This window comes from Ixodes scapularis, unplaced genomic scaffold, assembly GCF_016920785.2.
Source record: "Ixodes scapularis isolate PalLabHiFi unplaced genomic scaffold, ASM1692078v2 PGA_scaffold3__209_contigs__length_174095766, whole genome shotgun sequence".
NCBI classification, from domain to species: Eukaryota; Metazoa; Arthropoda; class Arachnida; order Ixodida; family Ixodidae; genus Ixodes; species Ixodes scapularis.
In genome coordinates, this window is record NW_024609868.1 from 16,700,554 (window position 1) to 16,726,413 (window position 25,860).

Sequence of the window (25,860 nt, forward strand, 5' to 3'; positions counted from 1 at the left end):
CCGAAGATTAAAGAAGCTTCCTGCTTGTCATACTTCAGTGCAAGATCTACATTTTGCGAACGCAGAGCGAAAAATATGTCCTGCTCCAAACCAACACCACCCAGAATAATCAAAGCCTGTGCACTAGAATTTTGACGTCATCACAACGAGATCAAGCGAAGGCACAGATTGGATACCAGGGCTGCGCCAGTGCTTGGCTGTGCGAGTTGGCAGCGATACTCTGGCTCCGCCATATATATTATTCCAGGGATAGCTTCTGCAACAGCTGCTAGGTGGGTCGCATTCTCGTTAGAGGTCTATTGGCTATTATAGTAGTAGTTTTGGCAGAAGGGCAGGTCGTAAAAATATAATAAACAATAATGACAAACTCCCATTGTGCAGAAATTGGCAAACATTTATTAGTCTGTCACCACACCAATAGTGGCACAGCACTCATAACATTAAGACTGGTACAGCCCCCAAAAAACTGGTAACTGAACCTTCAGTCAATCGAACTCCGAACAAAGGCTTTGTAATCACCGTCTTTTAAACTTGCTCCCCCTCACAAGAAAGAGCTAACCATGAACAGAACAAAAGTGAATGTACCAACTGACTTTAGCAACATACCAACAGCATACTGAGCACTCTTGAAGAAGACCATCGTTGGATTCAAGTATGGTTAGCATGCTACCCAAGAAGAATGTACAATGCAGTCGTCTTCGTACCATTCATGGGTAATCTAAATGTCACCGAAAAGTACGACCAAGGACAGCTCCATGAATGCATTCCAACTTGCACTATCCCTTAAAAGAGGTATGCAAAGTGCCACACCATGCAGCTCAGCATCAGCGCAGAGCGAAGCTTGAAGGCAAAGCGTTTCCAATATTGCGAAGGATCCACATAAACTTAACAAATCTGAAACAATAACTTGCAATGGCTTTTTTGCACTTTATGCTGAATGAAATATGCCTTCAATTCATTTCGTCGTCACTACGAGGTAAGGTAGTCATAAATGAAAACAACAGAGGAAATTTGACACCCTGTGGCTGTATGAAGTCACCATCCAGTTCTTTACTTTAGAGTTGAGTGCTGACTGAATTATAAAAAGTAACATTTTACTTGGCGCGACCCAATACCAAAAAAGAACAAACTTAAAACATAGATTGTCGAATTAACACGGGCAGCCTAGTGCTGAACAATACACCAAACTTCCACAAAAACTTTCCAGACTTAGGACAGTTTTTTGTATGGAGTACTATGGTAGGCGCTTATTCAATTAGGTCAACGACATGCATTGCTACATTTTTGATGAAAAAAGTGCCATAGAAAGGCAGATGCCACTATACAAGGCCTGTGATTTCAAACAAAAACTGCACTCTGTACAACCCATTTGACCGAGGTAGTGTCGGATCCAATTTTGATACTCATACAAAAATATGTAGCAACCTATTGAAGTGATGGAAGAAGATAACATGAGACATAAAAAGACACGGCTAAAAAAAAAAAAAAGATTAATTTGTCTCTGGGACTTTTAAAGCCCAGTATAAGGGATTACTATATAAAGTATAAAGGACTTGCTTCAAAGCAGCAGTTTCACATGAGGTGCCACAATCCCATTGATCCCCCAGCAACTCACGTGAAACAGATGCTTTGGAGCGAATACCCTAACTTTATACTGGGCTGTACAACCTTTATACTGGGCCATAAAAATATGATGCAGACCATCATTGTACGTTTTGATCTGGAAACGCACACAAGAATACATTTTTGGTTTTTTACTACAGTACAATGGGTTCCTTCATTTAGGCCAGGGGTCTCCAAATCCCGGCCCACAGCCCGCTGCTACCAACGCAAAAATGAGTGCGCACAAGAAAACGGCGCAGCGTCGCGCGCAGTCAGAAATGCGGACGAATATTCCAGAAAGCACGAGAGAAAACTTTATCAAAACGCAAGTTCTCTTGCCAATGATGGGTGTTGATAATTACGACATTGCAAAAGAAATTGGGCCCTAGAAAACTCACCAGTAGTACTTACTATACATGGTCCCCCGTTTTATGCCTGTGTAACCAGTCGAATCTTGTTAATTAGTCTTGGGTTGCCAAAGGCATGGTGGCGCTCTTTAGACGAAGACAAAAGAAAGAATACCAACTAGCCCAGCATTCAGCATACCAACTAGCCCAGCATTCAGGATACCAACTAGCCCGGCATTGAGTCAATACCAACTAGCCCAGCATTCAGCATCATTAATTCGAGCTTGATGACCGGAAATTTGTTTGAATAAAGCGAAGTTTGAAATACAGGGAGTTTCCTCCCGGGACCTGCATGTTAGTCTGAATTATCTGCAAGTCTGAATTAAGAGAGTTTGAACTAACGAGATTCGACCTATGTTCAAATTCTTGTGCCTTCTGCGTGTGTGTATCCGGCTTAGAGTCCTGTATCATAACTATAGCATACTGTAATAATCAGATATACCATTTCCCGCCTTTTACCCTATGTGAACAAGCAAGGTTCCAACGCGTTTTCACTTACGCCTGGCGAGTTTCCTGGGGCCCAATTTCTTTGCAATATCCTTATCAGAAACACACTGAATTTAGAAAGAAGTATTCATCAATGCTGAATTCTATATATATATATATATTTTTTTTTAGTTTTACTCTAGTTTCAGTTTTTGTATATAATTTCTTTATTTATCTATTTATTTAGTATTTCCTTATTTATATTGTCTAATTTATTTTCCAACCTTCGAGACTGCGAGAGATCCCCAATCCGGCCCCTTAGACAAAATGTTTGGAGACCACCGATTTAGGCATTGTCTTTACTGGTTTAACATGTGAAATTGTTTTATGCCCCATAATTAATGTGAATGAAATAAGAACTAGCCACCATGAATAGACTGCATCTCCAGCAAGGAAAATTCAGAAATAGCCATAAATAAGATTTTCAGAAAAAAAAAAAAAGGAAAAAAAATCTTTTATACATTTTTTAGATAAAACACCTTGCTTTATGTGCTGAAGTAATTGCCAATGAAAACTTAGGTACTAGCGAGTCGGCATGCACGAATACACTACTGCCCCAGAGAGAAATTACCATGAATGATGATGGAAAAAAAAAACAATCACAAAACAAAACATGACATCTTTCAAACAACCACCTTTCAGGCGGAAAGGTGTGGAAACATAGAAAGCATGAAAAAAGTACTCTACTAGGACAACTGGCACGAAAATTGCAAAAAAAGGTTGTGCAGTGCAAGCCATCGCAGCCCGCCTACAAACAGTCACTTGATCAGTAAACAGCCACTTGTCTTTGGGAAAACCCACTGCTGAAGCGGACCCAAGTCCTGAATAAAAAAGGGAATTTGTCGGAGGACTTGAGGACACAAGACGCTCTCACGCAGGAATGGCACGGTCGAGGGATGCAACCCGGCGTCGGAGGGGGTGCTAGTGGAGCGGCCGAGCGGCATCGCAGGACCCAGACTCTTCCCTGATTCTTCGGTTGTAGTTGAGCAGGGTCTCCTGAATTTTATCCTTGGAATACTTGCACTTCTCAGAGTCACACTCACAGGTGAACATTTTGTACTTGATGATCCAGAACTTCTCTCCGTAGTCAAAACTAGAAAGCAAGCGGGGAAGAATGTTGGCAAGCACATGTTTTTCAAATCCCTTTAATACAGTTTTAGAAATTGTAGCAAGAAAGGTGCGAGGCAGCAAAGCCAAGCTCCCTGTTCAATGTCTCCCAAAGAACCCAGATCATGTTTTAGATGTCATAAAATAATTAGAAGACAAAATGTTCGGACTCGGAAGATAACTGCGCTAGCAATGGGCCACGTCTAAAGTCCACACATATAGCCAACAATCAAGAGATTTCTACAACCTAAACAATGTCTAAAAACAACATTACACATTTGAGCAACCTGTATGTCTACTGTAGTATAGAACGACTTCTGAGCAGGCAAAAGGATAGCTGGCTAAAAACGAAAATAATGTCAAACAAATACAAAACGTCCCCCCTCCCTCCTCCTCCCCCCCCCTTTCTTTTTGCAATATAATTATTAGGGGTGTGCGAATACTAGAATATACAAATTCGAATCGAATAGAAAGACCTCTTGGTCCTACCATTCCACAAAAATCTAACGCGCAGGTTAGAAAAAAGAAAAGTAACGAACGCCACGAACTTTATAGCACGCAGATTTACTCACGATCGTGACACAATCTTCCATTGAATCACAACCGAAACAGAGAAGCCGGAATTCCGCGCCATGCCTAATTCTTTTGACGAGTAAAGCCCCTTGTTTCAAATTGAAGCGCTGATGTAGAACACACTTGCTGCATTCACAGAAATCGGCGACTGCACAATCACACAAAGAAAACTACGTTAACCACGCCGATGAAACCAGCCGAGTTATCGTCGTCGTTCTTTTGGAACCGCAAGCGCCGAAAGCCGCAAATTCTGATTCGGAACGAAACGGAACGGAAAAATAGTGTGCCTAGATTTGAGAGGGTTTCCAACCGTTCAATAGCCGAGCTTGGATTTTGAACTGCGAGAAGGTGACGAAAAGACGAAAGCATCGATCGGGATCGGGCAGGCGTCGTCGCTCTTTTGTTTGCTCGCCCTCTTCCCACACGACAACACAACACATGCGCACTTACGACCAATCTGCGCTAAAGCCGTCTCCGTAATTTCAGTTTCGCTTGCTCCCTCTTTTAAATCAAGGCTCTCTAAAACAGGATAGATACGACGGAAAAATGAATGCATAGAGGCAGTTGGACGGTGACTTGCGCCACCTAACCACGTTTTGTTTTCTTGCTTCAGATTATATTGTTTAAGCCAGTTTACTCAGATTTAACACCTATATGTTTATTTATGGGAAATAAAATCCCCGGTGTCCTTTTTCTTCCTTAAAATGGAGACCAAATATCGCAAAATGCCCCTTTTCTGAGATACACAAATATATAAAAAAAAAAGTCGCAATGTTAAATTGTGCTTTTAACAAGAAAAAAAAAAAAAAAAGCAGCGTGGCTGTAACTTTTCTTGTTTTTCTTTTCTGTGTGTGACGTTTAGGGTAGATTATGTTTGCGCCATAAAATTGGATCTTTAGTGCCCAACGTCCAACAGCAACTGCTTTTTTTTTTTTTCACCAGAACTTTTTTTATATTTTTGCTATTGTTCTGTACAAGATGCATATTCTACACCAGGCGCATACTCTGCACATATATAGTCTCATTCGCAGCACACTTTAAGAAATTCCTACAAATAAAATCACTATTCGATATTCGATTCGATATTCGATTCGATATTCAGCTTTTTTTTTCTTGATTCGATTCGGTATTCGATTTGAGAACTACTATTCGGTACTCGCACACCCCTAATAATTATGCATTGCCAAATGCTCATTTTCCGCCAAAATGTAGAGCCAGCAGTCCCAACCGGATGCCAAAGTTTCAGAACTAATTGTTATCTTATTAAAAAGTTAGAACTGATTTTTTTTAATTTTACACGAGAAAATGGCGGTTGATGAAGCTCTCGAATGCGTTCGGGCGGAGAATCAGCATTGGCAATGCGTCCTTTATTTTTGTGGTAAAAAAAAAACCCTGTAAATATTTTTTTACAGACATGCTGTAGAAAGTTGAGTTAAAGTCGTCTCCCAGTTGGAGAAGAGGATTGACTCACCCTAGCTCCTCGTTGGCTTTGATGTCCTTGGAGCTAAAGAAGGCCATGCGGGGAAAACTCAAGTCCTGGTGGTCTACAAACACACGTACAGGCACCAGGTTGGGCTCACATAGATGGTTGACAAAGCGGCTGATGTTGCCATAGTAACGGGCATCCAGGCAATAGGTCTCCCCATCCTGCAACAGAACCAGAACGCACTTGGGCGTAAACATTTCTTGCGCAGACCAAGGCACCGTGTTCCCCAATGTACCTCTCAAAGCAAATGGGACTCCACGCTTTTAATTGTACATGACCACTCTTACCTGCTAAGCCACGTTCCTGCACACTTGTTGCCCCAAATCGCTTCGCACATCCTTCAAGTTTCACACGACTTGGCTCTTACAAGGTTTGCTTGTCAGAAAAATGTTTTAGTTAATCTATCCATACTTTACGGGTAAAACCAGCTGAACAATGAAGGAAGGAGAAACAGAAAAGACAACCGACCGCTGGACTACCAACTATCTTATTAAACCGTCCTCCTCTTCTACTAGTTCTTATGTGTATCCATTTGCTATACAATACGCATAAGATCTAGTAGAACAGGAGGATTTATTAAAATAGTTGGTAGTCCAGCAATCGGTTGTCTTTTCTGTTTCTTCTTCCTTCATTGTTCAGGTGGTTCCACCTATAATGTATCATAACCAACTAGCTCAACTCATCCCTGTACAGTAAAACCTCGTTATAACAAAATGGGATATAACAAACTAATGGATATAACAAAGCAATCATAATTCCCCTTGCTTGAATAGTTAGAAGAAATGGACATTGGCTATAACAAACTAATGGTTATAACGAAATAATTATGACCGCTCCTTCAACTTCTTTATAACGAGGTTTTACTGTAGTAAACTATCCATACTTACTGTTAGATGTCCTTTAAAAGTAATGCAATATATTAGGACTAAATTGGACTAGCTCTACAAACAGCTGGGTACCTCCGAGTACAGCCTATGAGCTCAGATCTACTACGCTGTGCCAGGGTTCGTACAGGCTCCACAGAAAACAATTCAAGGCTTTTCAAAGAGTTTTAAGGGCCTATAAAATATTATCAGGACCCCTACCAATACTCTACCAAGTCAATTTATAATATAACTTTTTGAAACTGCACTGCAAAAATTCTTTATAGCATGATACCTAGAAAAAGGCACATCATTTTTTACAATTATCACTGAAAAAAAAAAAAATGTTGTGGACAATACGTCGCTGAACTAAATGGTATGGGATTCCCTTTTTGACACCTGCGAACTCAATGTAGTCACTTTCCACAAAATGCAAGGAGCATATAAATCAGGTAGCGTCCGCTTTCCGAGGTGCCCATAACTGTTCTGCAGGAATTGCAGCCAGCCATCGGTCCCGATCCCGTTGATCTTTCAGAAACTTGTGCAGACTCTGCCGCAAAATGCCACTTTCAGATGCAGTACATGTGAAGGAGCTCTTCACGAAACATCTTGGGGATATTCTTTTCGCTGCCGATCACGGGAATTCACCACGGGCACTCACTACTCATCACCAACTCTTCAATGTACGAAAAGACTCATCTTGAAGTACAGAACAGTGAGCGGAACAAACAGAACTGCAAAGGAAACGCACAACAAACAATTCCCAAAACACCTTTCGTCTGCTGCGCGCAAAAAAAACAACAAAACAAATGTGCACGGTTGGGTGTATTTACGTGACTTCCGCGACTCACTCTCTCCTCTCCACTTCTCCGACCTCCGTGCAGAGGTTTTGGTTTCAAGCAGTTGCGTTTTTTGGCTTTATTAAAAATATATGCGACTCTGTAGCAAAATATTATTTGGGTAATCTTCGAACGCCATAATAAATCGCCTGGCAAAAAATGAAAACGTTTTCTGGGGTGTGTCAGTGTCCCTTTAAATCCGCACAAATTTTGCAAGCTATCCAGCAGAAGTCTCACCCTATTCTCGAGGTCGAAGAGGTACGAGTCATCCTCCCGTTTATCTGCCTCGGAGTCGGAGAGGATCTCCCCGATGTACCTGAGAGAAAATAGAAATCCAGGTTAGTGAGACTCCTGCTTCGCAGGTTTTCATCAAAACCGGGACAGTGGAAAGGGCAACCCACTCGCACACAAAGGTCCCCCGTGGGATGTCCTGAAGGGTCCGGACGCCCCAGCCCTTGCCCCGGGTGCGGAACAGCTGTAGGTGGCACCTGGAACGGACGGCAGGTTCGACGGGGCTCAAAGTCAGAGGCAAAGGAGCAACACCATAGGACGGGAATAATGCTCTTCTGCTTTAATTGTTTCACTGCAACAACTATGTTCTGTTGTGTGTTTATTTAGACAGCAAGTTAGTCGGCTGCAACGAGCGTCTAGTATCTCCAATGCAGATGAGGAATTTAGCCAGTACAGTACCACCACCAGCCTGGGGTCTTTAACGCACATCACACAGTACGGCCATACACAATCGCACGCCACTACGATGCTCATCTCGATTGAAACGGTCAGGGGTAGGTTCCCTAGGTTCTGCAGCCCGGGATCCCTAGATTCTGCAGTGCGAGCTTTCGTTCCACATGCTCTGAAGTGCGGCGTACTAACACCCTCGGCCACGAATCCGATCCCCATCCTCCGCAACTACTATGAAATGAAGACACCCAAATCTCACTGCCTGCGTGTGTGGTATTTAAATGGCCAGAGACTGTCTTGGCACCAAACAATTAAAAGTCCCTCCGAAATGAGAAGACAGTAAGGACAGGTTCGACAAAGTCGGGGTGATTTTGGCAACATTACGTAGCAAGTCCCCAGTCAGTCAGGAACCCAAAAATTTTGACTTTGTTCCACAGCAAATGCCTTTCCTTTCCATCTATCCTATGTCAGTTCTTTCGTAAGTTTCCTCCTTCTTCGATCGTGCTTCGATGTTTGATAGTTCTCCCTCTCCGTACAAGCATTACGGCAGTAGGGGAGCTGAAAAAGCGCACAAGGAAGGTGCGGGCCGATGGAAGGCCGGGGATGCCAAACTGAGACACGCACGTGATGCCGTTCTGCACCACCCGGTTGTAGCAGTTGCTCCAGCAAAGGCAGGCACGACTGCACTCAAACAGCATCGGTGGATCCAGCATGTTGAATTCTGGTACCAGGCGGCCCTCCTGCAAAGGAGGTATGGCTTGAGCTGTCTCACTCTACTCAAACAATACGAGCCAACAATTTATGCACTTCAAACTGGGCTCATTTACGAGACACGTAAAAATATAGCGAGGACTTCGGAACTTGAAGATGATTGCACTTGTTAGTCGTCTTCCTCCGACTCTACTGCGTGTAGAGTATACGCATACTATTCAGAGAGCCAAGTCCATTTGTCTAACAACATACTATCATGTTCAATATGAGCTGAGACAGTCCTTTGTGCTTCTTTGGCATACCCGCTTGTTTTTGACCGCAGATGCAAAAAAAGGCCGGATCAGGAGTTTCAGGTCATATTGATTGTGATAGTACGTTCTGTGCTCCTGTTTTGCTGGGCTCTCAGAATTTCCTGCACCCTTTCGTCAAAGGTCCACAGACTTATCTTGTAAGCTAAGGTATATAGAAAGGTTCAATGTAGCACACGAGTTACTGAAATCCTTAAAAATATTCACTCCGAAACTCTTCGCTCTTTTCCATGTTCTACGAAGTATGCATCTACGTTCTACGAGGTCAGTCGGCACACTCTAAAAAAGGAAATTTAGATTCCGAAATAGGAAACAGAAATACAGTGAAAACCGGATAGGTATATCGAATTCAAAGGGGATCAAAAAATAGTTTGATATATGAATAGTTTGATATACAAAAATAAGTTAAATTGAGCTCGAGCTGAAATTTCCTTGCATCTCTGCTAATACAGAAGGTCGCGACAAACAGGAGCTTATTAAATAGAGCATCCAAGATCCGCTTAAAACGTAGTTGGCGGAGACCGCAAACAAACGCCACAGCGCTTACACACGCCTCCACACAGCACAAACAACAAAATGCCAAAATGAAAAAAAGAAAAACGAAAAAGCGAGTTACTAGAAAAAAGTTAAGCAACAAAAAAAAAAGCTCACTAAATTCACGCCGCAAAAAAAGAAAGAGAAAAACGGGCAAAGCAATAACGGCAAAGGAAAAAGGTAAACAAAGATAAGGCATTCAAAGTGTGATCGCACACAGTTGTTCTGGACACACTTGACTAGCCTAAGACTTTTTTTTTTTTTTTTTTTTTTGCTCATTTTATTTTGGGGCTAGGGAGTCGCACAACGTCAGCAGTGTTAGGGGAAAGGGCGCAGGCTATTGCTATCGTTCTGACAGTGGCCACTCCCCGCTCTCCCTACGCGCGCACTCGTGCCCTTCCCTTCCCCTTTCTTTTGCCATCCTCCACTTCTTTTTAACAGCAGAGCTGTTAAGGGCTAGTTTCCCGAGGATTGAGTTGCCCGCAAAGAAATGTCGACACAAAACGCTGGTTGGTGCCGTCACTCATAGATGGCGGTAGCTGTCCAGAGTGTTGTGTTTGCCGGTTGTCCGCTTGCCGCCGTCGCTCATAGATGGTGTAACCTTTCGAGCCTTTCCACTCTGGCTTGCAGACTTGCGGCCGGCCATTACTTCATTCCCAGCATAGTACAGCTTCGCTGGTCTTCCTTCTTCACCAAAGTGGAAAGGCTAAAAGTTCTTTTTTTTTCTTTTTACAGTTTATTGTTTTTTTACAACTGCTCTTTCACTGCGTATCTTGTATCTCACCCCGTGTATGCTGGCTTGGCGGTCTGCCAGCTCTGCAACGCAAGAGATGTGCTCGCCACCGGCGCAATGAGATCGCAGCCGGGTGGCCGGGCTTCGTTCGCTATATCGAGTGTCTCCGCCATGGGAGTTCGATACAAAAAGACAACGTTCCTATACTATTTACATGTGATTTTCAAGGGGATGTTTGGACTGTTTGATATAAACAATAACTCGAAATACCCGAGTCTGATACAACCGGGCTCGACTGATGCTTACCGCTACCCACAGGCCTGAACCCAAGGAATGTGGAACACAACGCACACACATACCTTGCCATACCAGCAGCGGTAGCTGATGTTTGAACAGATACAGCTCTGCGAGGCACAGCCGTCTTCACACTTGCAGCTCTGGGAAAAAGAAATCGGCAGTGTCAAGCCCCACACCCTCAAATTCAGAGAACCAGCCACCTTCCGATTCCTTCAACTTGCCAGCCACTGGTATTCTCTCATTGACCATCAGCTTTGTTTATTAAAAGCTAGGCAAGCCACCATTACTGTGGCATGTTTCTTTATTTTTGAAATGGATGGTTTGACCATTGAAAAAAAAGACTGCTAAACTGCAAAAATTGCAGCCTATTCAAATAACTGCAGATGATTGCAATGAATTCAGACAAGCTATCAGTAGAGAGCTACCATGCTCATAGTACTGCATAAATATAACATTAGGAAAAAAATAACAAAACAACATGGCTCTGATTAATTCTTGCAGCAAAGGTTAGGCAGGAGAGTGCACAAAACATGAGAGAACATTAGAACTGGTGAACTGGAACTAAAGGAAGGAAGTGTCAATGACAACCCTTCACATAAAGGCCCGTTCACTCTCTTGCGACCTCTTAAACCTGGGTTCCTTAAAACTTCTTAAACCAGAGAACACACTGGTGCCATCTATTGGGAAGCAGTGTAAACTCAGCGGTCCGGCATATTTTTTTTTATTTCTCGCGCATTATCCTTTCTTTTTTGACTCGAAAAACTTTTGTCAATGTTATGAACGAGTCTTTCTATGGGTATTACGCACATTTGACCTCGGAAATCCCGCAAAACCTTCGCTCTTGTGAAATGCAGTTCCAGGGTCACCGCATAGATGGCGCCACAATGCCAGTGTGTTCCCTCATGTTCCCTCATTCTAGAAACATTTAAGAAGTTTTAAGAGATCTCGTCTCTCTCAGTCGTACTCGGTCGCAAGAGTGTGAACGGGCCTTAACTGTCAATGCAAATCACAAAATAGTTTCTCTTGTCATCTGTCATCTACACGAACACGGCCCGAGGTCACACACATCTCAGACTCCGTTTTGTTAGCGCCTTGCAGGACATTCCCTCTCCCCGTTTAAATCTGCTTACCTGGAGGGACGTAATGGTGCGGTCAATTAGGATGGGTGTAGTCTCGCAGTTCTCCACCAGGTAGAGGTAGTCCGACGGGGTTGGTTCGTCGTCCACCCCATTGACGCACTGGATCAGGTTAAGCTCTTTGCCTCGGCTGATATCCCTGGGAGGAAAGGGAGCACATCCAAGCTCGTGAAAGTGAGGGAGCCCATGGGCTGCATTATCACGTTGCAGCCGAAATAAGGAACTTCAATTATTTGGAAGTTGTTTCAGAGGCCTAAAAACAAAAACCAGAAACGGAAGGCACCCAGTTCCTCAACAAAATATGGTATACTTCCAAATCGGCTAATAAAGATTGGGTTTCAGACTTTTCAAAATGCATTGGCAGGTTCTCGCAAGCAGCTTCACGGGCTCATCAGAGCCTCACGACAATTTGAGTAAGTGCTAAGGTAATTGTAACACAAAATGTGTTCCGACTTTCTTGGAGCTTGTTGGAGTGTGAATCGCAGTAGACGGAGCGCGCGGAAAACAGAACAATTAGAACGTGGCAGTGCCGAGCAGAGCCCTGGCATCAGCTCGCAGCAAAAAAGAGCCCAACACTCGGAACTACTTCAACCCGTTGCCGCAAAGGAGTCTGCTTTTTAATGCGAAAGCATTAACTGCCCCATGGAGTGAGCCAACAACATCACCTTTGAAGCTGCACCAAATGGCACGTTAAGTCCTTTCTCCAAGTGAAACCGGCTCCCAGCTTTGAAGCCACATAAAAAGCCTAGCCAAATGGCACCTAGTTTCCCCGATCCCAAAGGAGCAGAGGGAAGCTGATGGATTTGAGCTTTGGTCCCATTGGCTGGCGTGCGTCATAGTTTCAGGAAACAAGGCTCCCATTGGCCGCTGGGCATCAGTTTCAGCAAGAGCCACCCCATGGCGCTGCGTGTCGGTAACACGAAGCGTCCAAGGTCAGAGCGACGAGGAGGGCGCTCGCTTTGCCGTCGACGCAGATACGCCGTAGACGAAATAAGGGAGCGGAGTAATGACAGGCATGCTTTCGCATTCACAACTCATAAGAAGTGCTTAGGTGTACCTCAATCCTTTTTTAAAGCAGTAGCGTTATAGGGCCAACCAATCTCAGGAGCCACGTAAACACAAAATGTATAGGTAAGTCAGTCCAAAACAGCTAAAACTGCTAAATATAAATAAAAAAAAAAAAAAAATTTTCAGGGGCATTTAAGCACTTTTTATGAGTTGTGATAGCGAAAGCATGAATGTCGTTCTTCCGCTCCCTTAGTTCGTCTGCAGCATACTGGCGTGGACGGCGACGTTTCGCTACTGCCGAGGTAGCGGCCGACGTCTAGGAGCGCGCACTCTCGTGATGTGGCCACGCCGCGCTGAGCTCGGCCGTGCAGCCTTTCCGGAGTTTGCACGTTTGGGCTCTGCACCCAGCTGCTCCCTCTTACCGGCGGCCGGGTCGCTGCGTGCGCTGCGCCCCCATGGAGAGGGCTTCTCTGGTGGTGTTCCTTGGTACTACGCCGCGCGAGGGCCAATGGGGGCCCTATTCCTTGAAACTATGATGAACGCCAGCCAATGGGAGCCTATCAATCAGATTTCTGCTACAGACGACAGACTTTGCTCCACTGGGACAGGGGAAGGTGCCATTTGGCAGAGCATCAAAACCTGATGACGTCGGTTCGCTCCAGGGAACAGTTAACGCTTACGCATCAAAAAAGAAATGGCAACCGGTGCCAGGGATAGAACCCTGGTCACCGGCATGGAAGCCGAACGCGCTGCTGACTGAGCTACGGACCCAGCCCACAGGGACGGGGGGAGCAGAAGCAAATGGTGTGAGAAAGCGAGCACAGCGGAGAGGGTTGGAAAGGGCAAGAAAGAACAGAGCAGAAACAGGTGGTGTAGAAAAAGCAGGCAGAATGAGGAGCAGAAAGGGCAGAAAAACAAGCTTCTCTTCTCTTGGTGACCGAGAAAATTCAGCACAAAGGCCTTGTATAGTCTAAGCTTGTTATAACAGACCTTGATTTTGACCAAGATTTCGGTCTGTTGTAAAAGGAGTATGTTGTATGCACATATGAAGTTGAGTCAATGGTACATAGAGGAAAACCAACCGAACTTCACAAATCGGTATATTATATACAAATGTCTGTTGTAACCAGGTCTGTTATAATGAGCTTAGGGGTGGTGAGGGAAGTGTGTGCAGTGTCACAAAGAAACACTCGTGCGATGTAATTTGTTTCCATACAGTATACTGCCCTAGGCACCAGCCAAACTAAGAGCCCCACCCACCCTATAAAGCTACTACAACTTTTTTCCGCTGCCTTTTTGTCACTCTCTTTTGCACTCTTTTCTGGGGGGGAAGTCCAGAGCGCATTCGTTTAATGGAGCAAAGCACCACTGTATGCCTAAACACGTGATGTTTTTCTCCCACCGGGAGTAACACAGAGGCACTTGAGAAAGAGGTTTGGCTGGAGCTGGTGTCCAAGCAGCGAGAAGACAAGCGCTGCATCTGCGTTTGGCTGGCAGTCGACCTTTTGACTTTCGTTGCTGGCACTTGACGGGATGTGGTTAGGGGCGAGTTATATAACACATTCTGTGTTAGAAACTGCAATGTCCACCCCAAAAAATGCCACAGAAACGCATCCTGCAAAAACCGACTACATCCGTAAAATCAAGATTAACCAGGCATTCTTTTTTTTTTTTTTTTTTTTCAGATTCATTGTTGCAGTTGACCATCCCTGTGGGCCCGATGAACTACAGTTGCAAGCTGCACTCTGAGTAGCCACAGGCCAGAGACATCTAAAAAAAATTAATAGTGTTTGAAAGAGCTGTAAAAAGTGCTCTTAATGACATGAACTTATGGGGTGTTTAACTTGAACAGATCTTTTAAAAAAAGAGGAAGAATGTTAGACAAGATCTGTCTTTGCCATATATAATCAGGTTTGGCACACATTAGATGAAGGGATTATCGTACACTAAGTTGACTAATTAACTAAAATCTGTTAACTTTTTACTACACACAAAGCTCTGGACAGCTACCGCCGTGTATGAGCAACGGCGGCAACCAGACAACCAGTCTGGTTGCCGCCGTCGCTCATAGATGGCAACAACCTTTCCAGCCTTTCCGTCAAGATGTGCGATGGTCCAGTGGTCACCGTCGTGTATGTCCCCATTGCAATGCCCAAGAGACATTGAAGCATTCATGATGGATGTCTTCGGCTGGGACATGCTCGGCGACGACACGTCTGCCGTTGTGACGGGCGACTTTAACGTTGGCATTGCACGCCAGGAGGGAAAGTGGGTCATTTTGTTTATGCTCGAGCGCTTCGGGCTTGCGTGTCTGAACGAACCTATGGTGGCCACGACCAGGCATCGAACGTGTATAGACCTCGTCTTCACGAAGAATGTGCCTGCTGTCAGCGTGCACCCTATGGTGGTATACCACAGCAATCACAAGGCCATGGTCACTGTGGTTACGAAACAAATAACAACCTTGGGTCAACCTTAGCAGTAAGCCTCTCGCATCAGTGTCAAGTTACAAATACAGTGTAGACCGCATATAACGTATGTCGCGGGAGTCGCGAAAATCCGCACTATAAGCGGTACCGCGTTATAACCGAAACATCAATTTTTCAGGCCAAAATACATGCCATGTGACAACTTACTTTTGTAAAAGAATTTATTTTATGTTAGATGAAAAATAAAGCTTAGTTTGAGGAAAGTCTTTATTTCACCAGACTAGTACACTTCTCTCTCAGGTGTGTCACACATTTTGAAAGAAATGAGCGGCTTTTGCCTGGCGCAGCCTCTTAGCGGCGTCGCGGGTTACGGTGGTTGCGGACGGATGTTGCGAGCGTTCAGGATTGCTAACCCTAATCACTTTTCTCCGGAGATGAAAACGCGTGAAAATTCGGATCCTTCATACGGTACGCGCCAGTAATACCTTGAACTTGAGCACACGCATGAAATGCGCCAAATAAGAAATCCGGGCGATGTTCGAGGACACAAATGCTTAGAAATCACCAATGTAGTCGAAGTAAACAAACACGACGACACGGGCGTTTCTGCCGTCTTGAGAGCGCCGCCACGACATCGCCGCTCGAGTAGGTGGATCTTCCCTTCCAGTACGTGCTTGGTTATCATAGCGACACACAACGAAAATTCACAGTCAAGGATAGCGCTTTTACGCGGAACGATGAGATGAACGCCGTCTACGACGACGATCACAACGTTGATCACAACCGACGCCATGTTCGCGGATAGAAGCAGCCGGCCCGCGACGGGCTCTTCTTCTTCTAAGCGTTGTGAAAGATGGTGGGGGGGGAGGGGCATGCAACGCGCGCGAACACTTCTCCTCGACCTGCTATTGGTCTGTCGTTGCGGTTGTTGGTTTCCAACGCAGCGGAGGGACGCACGCACGTGAACGACACGTGCGTGCGTCCCTCCGTCGCTAGGGCAACTGAAGCCTCTCTCTTCGCTTCTCCCGCTTCTTCGAGCACCCTCTTTGCCCCGCGAGTGCCGCTTGCGCAACGCTTGCGGCTCGCGCCGTCAGCGCCGTTATCTAGTGTCGCACAGGCAAGCGTGCTCGCTGCTCCGGTCGTCGGCGCGGTCGGCGGGTTGTGCCAGAAACCGCACTATAACCGGTATTTCCCTTCGTGCGCCTGCGTTTTAAGCGGTATGTAATTACATGGAGTTCTATGGGAGGCGAACCGGTGGTTTAAAAAAACCGCGTTATACCCGGTCCTGCACTATAAGCGGTTACGTTGTAAGTGGTCTATACTGTACCTTGGTGTTCATATAACGTCTAACCTTTCTTGGAAACTTCATGTTGAATATGTGATTAACAATGCTCATCGCATGTTAGGATACCTTAAAAGAAATTTCTTCCTCGCTCCGTCCTCTCTGAAACTAACCATGTACAAAAGTCTAATTCGCCCAAAATTAGAATACGCCGCCGCTGTCTGGGACCCCTCACACTCTTCACTAATTTCCCTTATTGAATCTGTCCAAAACCGTTCAGCCCGTTTTATCGTATCAAACTATCACCGCACTGCCAGCGTTTCTAGCATGAAAATCTCTTTAGGCCTGCCATCACTAACGCATCGCCGTGAAATCTTTTGTCCGTGTCTTTTCCATAAAATATTTCATCAAAATGCTGACCTTCGTCGTAACCTAACTATCCCACCGTTCTACATCTCTGCTCGCATTGATCATAGTCATAAAGTCGGTGTGCCAAATTTTAAAACTTCGTTGTTTCAATATGCTTTTATTGCCCAAACATTATTGGCTTGGAACCACCTTCCCGCCTCAATAGCTAACATTAATGATATTGTTTTGTTTAAGAGAGTTTTAACTAACATGTGCACATTGTAATTATTATTTTGATGTCCACTCCCCTCTTCAACGTATTACTACCTTAAGGGTATTTGAAATAAATAAATAGAAATAAATAAATTACTATATATATGTGCAATTCTTTAATCAATCAAATAACCAATTACCCAATCACACCTTAATCCTTACATTTATAAATACTTCATTCCCACCATAGTACAGCTTCGCTGGTCTTCCTTCTCCACCAGAGCGGAAAGGCTGAAAGTTTTTTACTATTTTTTTTTTTTTAGGGGTCATGGTGCAATTGCAGTGTTGATGGCAATTACTATTAAAGGCCAGACCAATTAAAATAACTTGAGAAAAGGTAATGGCTTCATTAAAATATTAACCAATAAACTTTTGTGTTTCTTCGCTCGATTTAAAAATTGCACTCTAAAAAAGTGTCCCAAGCTGTGTCCGGAATAACGCTTGGAAGAGTGACATCATCGTTTCATTCATATCGTCACTATGCATCCTTGGTTGGTGCGCCGACAACACAAGTGACGACGTGACTAAAACGACTCGCCCTTCCATACGTCACAGTGATTTGAGCAAAATTTTTAAATCGGGCGAGAAAATGCAAAATCTGATTGATTCAATCTAAAAAATCACTACCTTATTGCAAAATTGGATGAAGAATAAAAATCAAGATGATTTAAATCGTGATTTAAATCTTGATTTAAAGCAGACTGGTTTTAATATGGTGATTTAAATCAAAGATCTAATGCAAAAATAGATTACCTTTTTTTTAATTGCTTGTTTATTATTTTATAATTTCTGTGTTAATGCTTTGGCACTTGAGGGTTGAGGGCAGTGTTGCCAGACGGAGAAAAAAAAAGTCAGCAGATTGATCCCCAAAAAGTCGGTAGATTTGCACAAAAATCAGTAGATTCTACGAAATCTGCGTTTTGCCATGTTTTGCTATTTCCATTAAACCATACTTCATAGAAATAGTATGGAGTAACAAATAACATGGTAATAAACACAAATAAAAATGAAAGAAAAAGACCAGTTATCGAGTAATTCGTTATGAAGGACAAAATAAAATGGCACCGCAAGTGTTTATTTTTTTTATTAGCATTGATTAGTTTTGCTGTTTCGAGGATTATTCTTTGAAATCGAGACTGAGTCACATTTGGGATTAACAGATGAGGTCGACAGTGCGACATCCACCTGTCGCTAATATTGAAACCAAACCAAAACAAGACGTTCCGGCAAGTGCGTGCGTACATGTCCAATGGAAGTCCTCTGCAAGCTGCCATTTTTCCTTTCTGGACTGTGGAAGGTTTTTGACGCAACGCTGTCGGCGCGGAGCACTGTTGAGGGTACGCATTGTCCGCTACGGGCATATTTCTTTTTCGCCTGACTCAAAGTTTGCGTTCAAACGTGGAGATATTTAATTCGTTAGCTTTTTAAGCCACCGAGGAATAACATTTTATAATTTTCTTGCCAGAGCCTGCCAATAAAAGGAAAGAACCAAAATTTGGATGTTGATCCGTTGCATTCCGCCGGGCAAATGAATGAAAATGGCAGCCCTCTCTGTTCAGGTGGGAGCAGCCGACAGTTCACGCGCATGCGCTCACACCTCTCGCTCTGCGCCACAGGCTGATTGGCTCACTCGGGAGAGGGACGCTACGGCGGCGAGATCATAGTCTGGCCAAACTCTCCCCCTATATGTCTCTGGCTTGGATGTCACCACTGATCTCTATTGTAGTAAAATAGAGATCAGTGGATGTCACCGTCGAACCTGCTCTGGGTGAATAGATAGATGAATATAATACGGCTAAGTCACTCGAATAGGACGGGCTTCTGGGCCATCTAGCCAGTGCTTCATTTTTAATTCTGGGAGAATATGAGTTTCCTTTGATGGGCGACCCTGGGAACTGAAGGGGCCAAATAATAAATTTTAATATGCTTACTAAAAAAAAAAGTCAGTAGATTTTCGTTTTTTTCAGTGAATCAGTAGACCCGGAACGAAATCAGTAGATCTACTGATAAATCAGTAGACCTGGCAACACTGGTTGAGGGTATATATAATAAATAAATACATAAAAGTGCATTTGTTTTGCATTTGAATCAAGGAATCATTAGGCAAGAATGATTTCTATCAGTCTGAACATGAGAACAAAGCTATGGTCTACTGAACAAATTGGAATGGTGAGCTTTCTTTCTACCTTGCATTATCTTCGTCAGCCATGTCCTACTCCAACAAAACCCGAACACAAAAGAAGCAAACAAAAACTGGAAAAGTAATGTCCCATAACAAGGAAATCAGAATAGAAAAAGAAAGCAAATAAAGCTTTTTCATTAACTAAAAATTTTTTGCCGTTTTTATTGAGTAAAACCTATGGCAGGGTTTTACTCAATAAAAAGTAGTTGATTAAACTGTACTTCAAATTTACAGTAATCTTTCCTTGCATATTTTTTTCAGTGATCGGACAGATTGATCATCCAATCTGTCGTGTTTAAAAATATACATCTCTTGATTAAGAAGCACTATTTTATAGCTAGTGATTTAAATCAAATTAATTTGATTTACTTGAAATGTTTTTTAAATCACAATTTTTTTTGTACTTTGCTTCCAGAGTAATTGTTGTCGATACTGAAATCGCAACATTGACCCTAAAACCAATAAAAAATGTTAATTAAGAAATTTTAGTTAATTAGTCAACTTGGCATGAAGATTATCCCCTCATACAATGTCCGCTGAGCCTGATAAACATAAGGTGAAGACGTAACTTCTCTAACCGTCACCCCATATTTTTAAAAATTCTGTTTGAATTAAAATTAATTACCCTGTATAATTGGGCTAGGCAGGTTCTGTGCAAGCACATGTCAGGGAGAACACAGAAAATGACCCACTTGTGCAGGACACGCTCAGTCTTCTGGTTTTTGTCCTTGAGGATGCGAGCCAGCTCCTGGTTGATGGTGAGGAGGGCAAAGCTCTGCGACTTCTCGTCCTTGCAACACTGTCATCAGAGAGGAAACGACAAAGCACATTGTAAACAAGAATTCATAGTCCGGAAAAGAGGGCCACGAACCAAGAGAAGATGGCACAGTAATTTTTCGGGCAAACGCCCTTTGATCAGCGACAAAAGGAATTGGGGGCTTCTCATAGCTACCTAGATGCAAAGGTCAAGCTGTTATTCGTGCATTTGGCTCGAGGGGGACTATGTCAAAAAGATGGACATGCCTAGGTGACCTCCAAGGAATGAATATCTGCAGCAGAAAAAAAAAAAAAAAGATACTTTTTTTTTAAGTAGACGTGCTAGCTACACTATTGTACGCCTGCCGATTCTTGTCCTATTCCTTTAGAAACAATCCTGCTTACTCAGTCACCTCCCTGAAACAAGACACTTATTCTGTAATGACATACTACTGTGGACCACCAGTGCAGCAAGGAACCTGCATGCACAACCGACCACAAAAGAGGAGTACAAGGAACCAGCGGTTGTAACTACAAAACTGTGGAAAAGGGAACTAAACTGATGGAGAGGCACCAGAAGCGAGTCTTAACCTTTATCGTGTCTTGGGGGATTCTCTAGTCAACACTCATCTTCCTTAAAGTAAGCTTCCTAAAAGACCCGTCATTTACAGTAATTCACCAATGAAACATGAGAGGGCATAAGTTCTTATAGAACCTTGAAGCAATTCAATTAGCTTATGTGCTCACAAAGTGGAAAAATAAGGGGAAAAAATATGTGCCTCTCACATGCAGTCATGTACTGTAAACAAAGTTTCGCAAGGACCTAATTTTCGCGAATTTCGCGGATCGTCTACAATTCGAGAAACATAGGTCCTGCAAACAATTCCGGTAAAATGTAAACACACTGGAATCTATAATGAGAAAATTGGAACCCACAAATTATTCCAAAATTTCAGCTTTGACCTAACAGCTCTGTTGTAAAATGGAAATACCTGGTTTATTTGCATAACTAATGCACAATATTTTTGTGCATTAATTATGCAAATGAGTTAATTATTTAAGTTTAAATGATAGTCCAATCAGACTTGCTGCCAATGTGTTTGCCTGACTACAATGCTCCATTGGATGACTTTACCCGTTTGACCGGCAATTACTTGGGCCAGTTCTTTTTTCTGTCGGCTGTAAATGCTTCCTCAATTCTTGAGGTCTCTAGCAACAATAAAGAGGCAACAAGGCCAGGGAAGGTTAAGGCATCTCTCCCAGATGAGGTCTCGTCTCACGAGCCCAATTGTGACAATCTGTCACAACAGGCATTGTCAGTTTCCTAGCTCATCTACGTGACATGCTGCTCTTGGCACTCACAGCAATGGGGGTGTCCTTGCTCTTGTTCACCAGATCCAGTTGGGCTCCATGGTTCATCAGTAACCTAAGCACAAAACAATGAATGCACAGTCAAATATATGCATCGCTGATGTCGACAGTTTGACATCTCCGAGCTGGCTGGGATCTCTAAGACTTGGACAGCAGGGGGTGGGGTCCACCCTTATAAGCCTTTATTGGTTGAGCATAGTGAGGCTACGGCAAAATTGTGATTTGGAGCAATTTTTGGAGAACCTGAAAACGAATTTCGGAGCACTTTCGAGCAGTATGTAAAAATGGCTTTTGGAGCACTTCGGAACCCATAAGCATGAAATTTGGAGCCCTCTTGAGCACCTAAATATCACTTTCCAAAGTACTTTTGAGCATGCAGTTATGAATTCTTATAATCACCTAAATTTAGTCAAGAAATTTTTTAAAGTTTGCAAACCTCCCGCAAAGCTTTTTATTTTTACTGTAGAGTAAGTTATTTGGTAATGTTGGTCTCCACAAAGCTTAACTACAAAAAATTTATCAATGTGAAGAATTACTAAACATATCTTTCTCAGATAAAAAAATACTGACATAACTGTTGACGCAACTTACCGTGCATCATTTCATTTTCAACACAAAGAACCTATCAAAGGCCCGACACTTAAAGGGACACTGACAGGGTATTTATGCTCGCCAAGGTTTTTACTTGTACATGACATATGAGAGCCTAACTACCCAGTGCACAATTCGCAACTCGAAATTCGTTTTTTTTTTTTTTTTTTTAGTTTGAAAACTGTTGATTGAGAACTGGCCGGTTTGATTCACGCTCACTCTCTTCTCCGTGGTCACGTGCTGTTTTCTATGGTTTAGACACAACCACCAAAGATAATCAAAGTCGTAGGTCATCAAAGGCATACACTCAAAACTAGAAATGGACAAAGAATACAATACCCATGTTTTGTAGCTTCCAAAAAAAAAACAAAAAAAACATGTTTTCTCAAAAAAAAAGAAAAAAAGCTTGGCACCTTTTTTGCAATGAGCCTAGATTAAATAGAGGGCAGCTTGGCTGGGATTCGAACCGGCCAACTGAGAATCCTCGTTTGAAAGGGTCCAAATTGAAATGATCCTCATTGAAGTGGCTACGGATCCTCAGATGGCTACAGATCCTGGATAAGCCACCGAGCCACTGAGGCGGCCGGCACCTTGGTCGGCAGGTGGGCCCGTTTCGATGCAGACGTTCAATTGCAAAGCTCGGACCACGCGGGTCGAGCTTTGTGTACCGGCAACCCGGTACACGTGCTCCCCGCACGTGTACCGGATTGCCACTCTGGAGGCCAAGGACACAGCTTGGGTTCTCACAAGGACAACTTGAGAATCCACCATCTGTCGAAAGTAGAAGCTCGAAGGCCCCCAGCAAGTGCGAGAAAAGATCGGACGACCACTTACACAACTGCGTCGTAGTTGTCCTGTCGGGCAGCTATATGCCTAAAACAAAAGGAGAGAGTTTGTTGGTAGGTGGCCCACCGACACAACCTCGTGGCAGCGCTCCATCTAATCAAACTCACAGAGGAGTGTCTCCGTGTTCGTTGACGGCATTGACGTCGCTACCACGCTGGAGGTACATCCACGAGATCTCCACGTTGCCAGAAAAGGCGGACCAGTGAAGGGCCGTGTTCTCCTCCTGTGTCAAGAAAGAAAACATTCATCCGTAACTCCCGTGTCCGGAGCCCCGTCGTGGTGGTCTACCATTCTTTGCCGATCAGATTCATGTCATAGCCCCCTCCCCCGGAAAATAGACAGCGCTCGGGGCATGCTTTATCAGCGGATTTCTGCACCCCTTGCGAGATGCAGGCTATCTCTCCCTGTGCCGCTTGCAAATCTGGAGCCGGTGGAGCGCTTGCTGAGTGGCTCCAACCGACATGTAGGAAAGTTACAGAGAACATTGAGCGATCAGGAAAATTTCTTTGCGCCACTTGTTTCGGAGACGTTTGATTCATGGTCACTTTGAAAATTTCAGTTTCGAAATTAGTTTGCACTAGCGATGTGGTGGCAGCCACTGAAGTGATTGCACCAGCAGCATTCTATGATAAAAAGTTCTGAGGATGTCGGAGGGATGCGGTGCTGTTACGAGCCTCGTTACGCGTTGTTTGAAGGTCGGCGAAGCGATGCAACGCGGTGCCGAGGTGTCGACGTTCCCGCCAAACGCCCAAAGTTGCAATCAAGATGTGTAAAAAGCGACTCTTACTTGGGGACGTGCCTATTATATTGTGGGAAGGGTACATCGGTCGGTTGCCTTATCAGCTAAGGCAGTACATAAAAGTTGTGCTCGTCCAGCGCGACGAGTTTCGCGATGCATGCGGGGTTGGCGAGGCGTCGGAAAGCAGCGGCGGTGAAAACAATCGCCGGAGGAGCGCCAGAACAGCGGCGGCGCGGTAAAAATGCTAGCAAGCAGAGCAGCTATGCCTGCTGAACTGTGTACCCGAGAGCCGTCGCTCGGCCTCCAAGTTCCAAATCTGCGAGCACTTGCTATTTGCAAGGGGACGGGGCTATTTACGTGTCGGACAGGGAGGGGCAAGAGCGCAGTCTCAAGCACCCTGGGAGCGTTGGCTCACTCTGTCCAACTCAGAGGGTGTTGGTGGGGAGGCAGGGTGGAGGCCGCAACCAGACAACCGGCAAATGGGTTGTCTGGTTGCCGCCATCGCTCATAGATGGCGGTAGCTGTCCTCAGTTTTGTGGGTACATTTGTTTGTCTGTGGACACGATACTGGGGAAACTAGCCCTTAACAGCTCCGCTGTAAAAAAGGTACAGTCTTGCATGTTGAAGACAGGCTCACAGTACAGCAGAATGCCGATATAGGATCCGAGTTCACTTTTAACAAAATACCAATGTCGTACAATCTGTGTTCAAAACATTTCACAACCCACAAATAAAAAAAAAACAAAAAAAAAACGAAGCGACCGAGCTTACCACCTTACCCCCATACAACCCTTGCACCGTAAAATAAATAAATAAAATAAAAATTGTAGCGCCCTTCCATCTTACGTGAAAATGGAGGACCAGCGAAGCTGTTCCTTTTTTTATGTCTAGGACGGTGCTTAGAGGATGACGTCTAAAACAACCTTAAGGACGACGTCTAGGACAACTTCAAAGATGACTTCTAGGACTACCTCAAGGACGACGTCTAGAACAACCTCTCGGACAACTTCTAGGATGACCATGAGGACGTCTAGCACAGCCTCAAGAACGACTTCTAGGATGACCTCGAGGAAGATGCCTAGAGGACGACCTCTTGGACGACCTCAAGGACGACTTCTAGGACTACCTCGGGGACGACTTCTAGGACGATGTCTAAGAAGATCTCAAGGACGACTTGTAGGATGACCTCGATGACGCCGCCTAGAGCACGACCTATCGGACTACTTTAAGGATGACTTCTCGGACGACCTCGAGGACAATGCCTAGAGATGATAACTAGCGATCAGTGCCTCACTATCTAATAATGCTAAGGAAGGCTGACTCACGCTGGTTGCCCCCTCTTTTTATTTTCATTTATTCATATTTGCCACGACCAATGGGGAGCTTTCTGTCAACATCCGCGGACGCATTTTTTCCCAGATCCTAGCGCATAACAACTTCGCTGTAAAAAGATGGGAGACAACTGCGCTGTACTTACGCCATCCCTGATGTTTGGATCAGCTCCCTTGGAGAGAAGCAGCCGCACGATTTCAACACGACGGTGCTCCGAGGCCCAGACCAGTGGCGTCCAACCACCGTCATCCTGAATAGTAATTCAAAATAGGTGGCAGAAAGAACATAAAATAGACCCTGAATTGTACCATATGTAGATAAATTCAGCGTTTTATATTTTAGAAAATCATCTTGTACATGGACAATGTTGCACAATACAAGGTGAACGTGCTTAGTGCCCTCGACATACCCGCACAAGTGTGTAATTAAGTCGCCGCCAACTGCTTCTGCCCCTGCAGGTGTGCGACTGTCGGTAAAGTCAGCGAGGCTGGAGATCTCCGACAAAGCTGGGCCTGGGATTTTACTTAGTGGCAGCAAACTGCGAAAAGCTCTTGGGGATGTCCCGTTCGATGAGCACATTGACATACGCCTTACGGTCTGGGTTCACTTTCTGACAGAGATATCGTACGAGCGATTAGGCCTAGTATGGTGCAAGCAAATACAATGACTCTGGCAACAAACTGTCACTCTCGACTCCATATGCCACTGACATAGGAACTATGCAGGCAGTGGTATAGTACAATAGCAAAGAGATCACTGATGGCACCGTTAGATATGTTTGTGATTTTACGAGCTTGCTTACTGGGGTGCATCTGCAACAACAAAAACACATAAAAATAAAATATATTTTCTCTGAAAAATTTAATGAAAAAAAATTTGCGGTTCGGTTGTGTTATTTATTTTAAGCTGGCTTAATTTGATGCGTTTCATCATCCGCATT

General features: G+C 44.1%; 1 protein-coding gene across 4 annotated transcripts in view; it reads right to left on the reverse strand.

Moving 5' to 3' along the window:
* Positions 1–376: 376 nt before the first annotated feature.
* Positions 377–25,860, reverse strand: part of LOC8032474 (histone-lysine N-methyltransferase EHMT2) — a 71,014-nt gene continuing 45,530 nt past the window's right edge. For all 4 annotated transcript variants that reach the window (XM_029991197.4, XM_029991195.4, XM_040499988.2 and 1 more), the window contains 12 exons: positions 25,066–25,170; positions 22,957–23,072; positions 22,838–22,876; positions 21,404–21,467; positions 19,978–20,084; positions 11,758–11,902; positions 10,690–10,767; positions 8,669–8,784; positions 7,765–7,851; positions 7,601–7,679; positions 5,647–5,822; positions 377–3,588 (listed from right to left, as the gene is read on the reverse strand). In XM_029991197.4, the coding sequence (XP_029847057.3) occupies positions 3,417–3,588; positions 5,647–5,822; positions 7,601–7,679; positions 7,765–7,851; positions 8,669–8,784; positions 10,690–10,767; positions 11,758–11,902; positions 19,978–20,084; positions 21,404–21,467; positions 22,838–22,876; positions 22,957–23,072; positions 25,066–25,170 (1,284 nt within the window). In that variant the 3' untranslated portion in view covers positions 377–3,416. The remainder of the gene's footprint in view (positions 3,589–5,646; positions 5,823–7,600; positions 7,680–7,764; positions 7,852–8,668; positions 8,785–10,689; positions 10,768–11,757; positions 11,903–19,977; positions 20,085–21,403; positions 21,468–22,837; positions 22,877–22,956; positions 23,073–25,065; positions 25,171–25,860) is intronic.